The sequence below is a fragment of the Conger conger genome, chromosome 11 (genome assembly GCF_963514075.1).
Source record: "Conger conger chromosome 11, fConCon1.1, whole genome shotgun sequence".
Classification (NCBI taxonomy): Eukaryota; Metazoa; Chordata; class Actinopteri; order Anguilliformes; family Congridae; genus Conger; species Conger conger.
The window spans coordinates 46,916,669-46,919,168 of record NC_083770.1 but is presented as its reverse complement, the minus strand read 5'-3'; the positions used below and the strand labels follow the sequence as shown (position 1 = coordinate 46,919,168).

Here is a 2,500-nt window from a genome sequence, read left to right as displayed (position 1 = left end):
CCACAAGGTCGACTCCAGCGGCTAAAACCAGGCTTGGTTTTTGTAGCTCACTGACCCGGTCGTGTTGAGAGATGCTACTCACTAGTTCCACTGCGGTTGGCTCCAGTGTAGGTGTTTCAGTCGCCCTTTCTGTCCAAATCAACGGTAGCAATACGGTAAAAGTACAAAGACAGTCATTTCTTCTCACAAGAAAATTTTGTCACATTAGGTGTTTTTTTTTTTTCCTCTTCATCTAATATCTCCCCAGGTGCCGACTTGTGAATTTGCTTGTGTTATGAGGACGATATAGTAACATTTTGTGGACTGCCTGGTCACTGTATCCCGCATGCGTAGCGGATGACCTGGTCTTATGCCCATATCAGGGGCCCTTTTCCTGCGCAGTCTCTGGCTTCATGCCAGCACATCAAAACGCTCACAAGCCCCTGGGCAGTCAGTGGGTCACGTGCACTGTTCTCTCTGCAGTCAGTGGGTCACGTGCACTGTCTGTGACTTCAGGGATGTCGAGCGCTGATTGGAGGAGACAGAGGGGGGGTGTGGGGTGTGGGGTGTCCAGACTCACCCCTCTATCCCGGCGGGCCGAAACGGCACCAAGCGCTCCTCGTAAAAAAACGGGTTAATGACGCGTCTCAGTCCGGAGAGGCTGTTCTGACTGGGCCCTCAGAAGGCCCCGATCCTGGGCCTGGGAGCAGAGGTTCTGGGGCAGTGGTGTAAGAGCAGGCTTCAGTGAGCCCCCTTAAATGTACAGTGTACTGTACATGTCTGTTTTTGAAAAATGGCCTTGGCCTAATTATTGGTTGAGGGGGAAAGAAAAAAACAGAACGTTTCCTAAAATCCCCTTTGATTACGTTCCTGCAAACATTTAACATTCCCGTAAAGCGCGTGGCCCACAGTCTTATACACACACACACACACACACACACACGCACGCACAGAACGATACTATACAGTGGGACTCACCACTGGAATGTCAAAAATTTGCTCACTGTTCTGTATGTCCTGCCACAGCAGTGAGGCGAGAAGACCAGAGAGAGAGAGAGAGAGAGGGAGAAGGAGGGAGAGGGAGAGGGAGAGGGAGGGAGAGAGAAGGAGGGAGAGAGGGCGAGAAGGATGGGGGAGAGAAGGTTGGGGGGGAGAGGGGAGAGAAGGAGGGAGGGAGGGAGTGAAGGATGGGGGAGAGAAGGTTGGGGGGGAGAGAAGAGAAGGAGGGGGGGAGATAAGGATGGGGGGAGACTGACAGAAGGGTAAACTCAGGCAGAGAGGAAGTGGGGATGGAGGGACGGAGGGGTAAAAAAAAGTATTCCAGCCAGCGAGCACATTTTGTTCAAATGTCACGTTTTCCATCCTGGGTTCAGAGTTGTTTTTCCAAGCTGCCATTTTGTTGGGCGAGGAGAGTGGCCTGCCATGTTGGGTCTCCTCCCTCTCTGACTGTCACGCGCTGCCTTGCTCTGTGATTGGCCGAGCGTGTCCAATCAGCATGGGAAAGTGTGATTTGGGCTCTGGACACAGACTGGCCACAGTTCATTGTGCCCCGATTCGGTCACGTGCTGTTTACGTTTTATCTTTGAACACGCTCTGAATCGTGTGTGGTGTCTGTGTGTGTGTCTGTGTGTGTGTGTCTGTGTGTGTTTTTGCAGTTCTGATACTCTGGACCAGCTCTCTGGCAAACTACAGAACATCCAGGATGTTGAGGAGCTGACTGGACTGGTGAGGCCTCTCTCTCTCTCTCACACACACACGCACACGCACACGCACACGCACACTGCCACTTACACACACACACACACACTCCCACTCCTCTCTCTCTCTCTCTCTCTCTCTCTCTCCCTCTCTCTCTCTCACACACATGCACACACACACACACACACACACTCCCACTCCTCTCTCTCTCTCTCTCTCTCTCTCTCTCTCTCTCTCTCTCTCACACACACAGACACACACACACACACACACACACACACACACTCCCACTCCCACTCCTCTCACACACTCACACACACACTCCCACTCCTCTCTCTCTCTCTCTCTCTCTCTCTCTCTCTCTCACACACACAGACACACAGACACACAGACACACAGACACACACACACACACTCCCACTCCTCTCACACACTCACACACTCACACACACACACACACACACACACACACACACACACACACACACACATACACACACCCTCGTGCCAGACGCATTGAGAAATCTGTATTTGTCACACATTCATTCCCCACATTGAGACAGGCTCATTCATGCTGTATAACTCATCACAGTGAGATTTTAGCCGGTTTCCCCGTTTTGCTCCAGTGACCATCAGTACTTCAGATTATTACTCGTACATCTTAGTTATGTGTACGTTTTTACAGCTGGAGTTTTCCTTTGATCATGAGTTAAACTCCAGTGTCACGCCAGGGGTTTGACCCCTGACCCCTGACCCCTCAGGTCAAGAGACGTTTTCTCTGACCAAACCTCCAGATGCCGCTCTCACTGTCTGGATGATGTTC

The 2,500-nt window shown here is 51.6% G+C and overlaps 1 protein-coding gene across 1 annotated transcript in view; it reads left to right on the top strand.

Annotated features, from left to right (window-relative positions):
• The window catches only part of smtnb (smoothelin b), an 89,848-nt gene that overhangs the window by 34,505 nt on the left and 52,843 nt on the right, over positions 1 to 2,500 (top strand). The window contains 2 exon segments of the mRNA XM_061259478.1: positions 1,635 to 1,704; positions 2,439 to 2,448. Of these exon segments, the coding sequence (XP_061115462.1) occupies positions 1,635 to 1,704; positions 2,439 to 2,448 (80 nt within the window).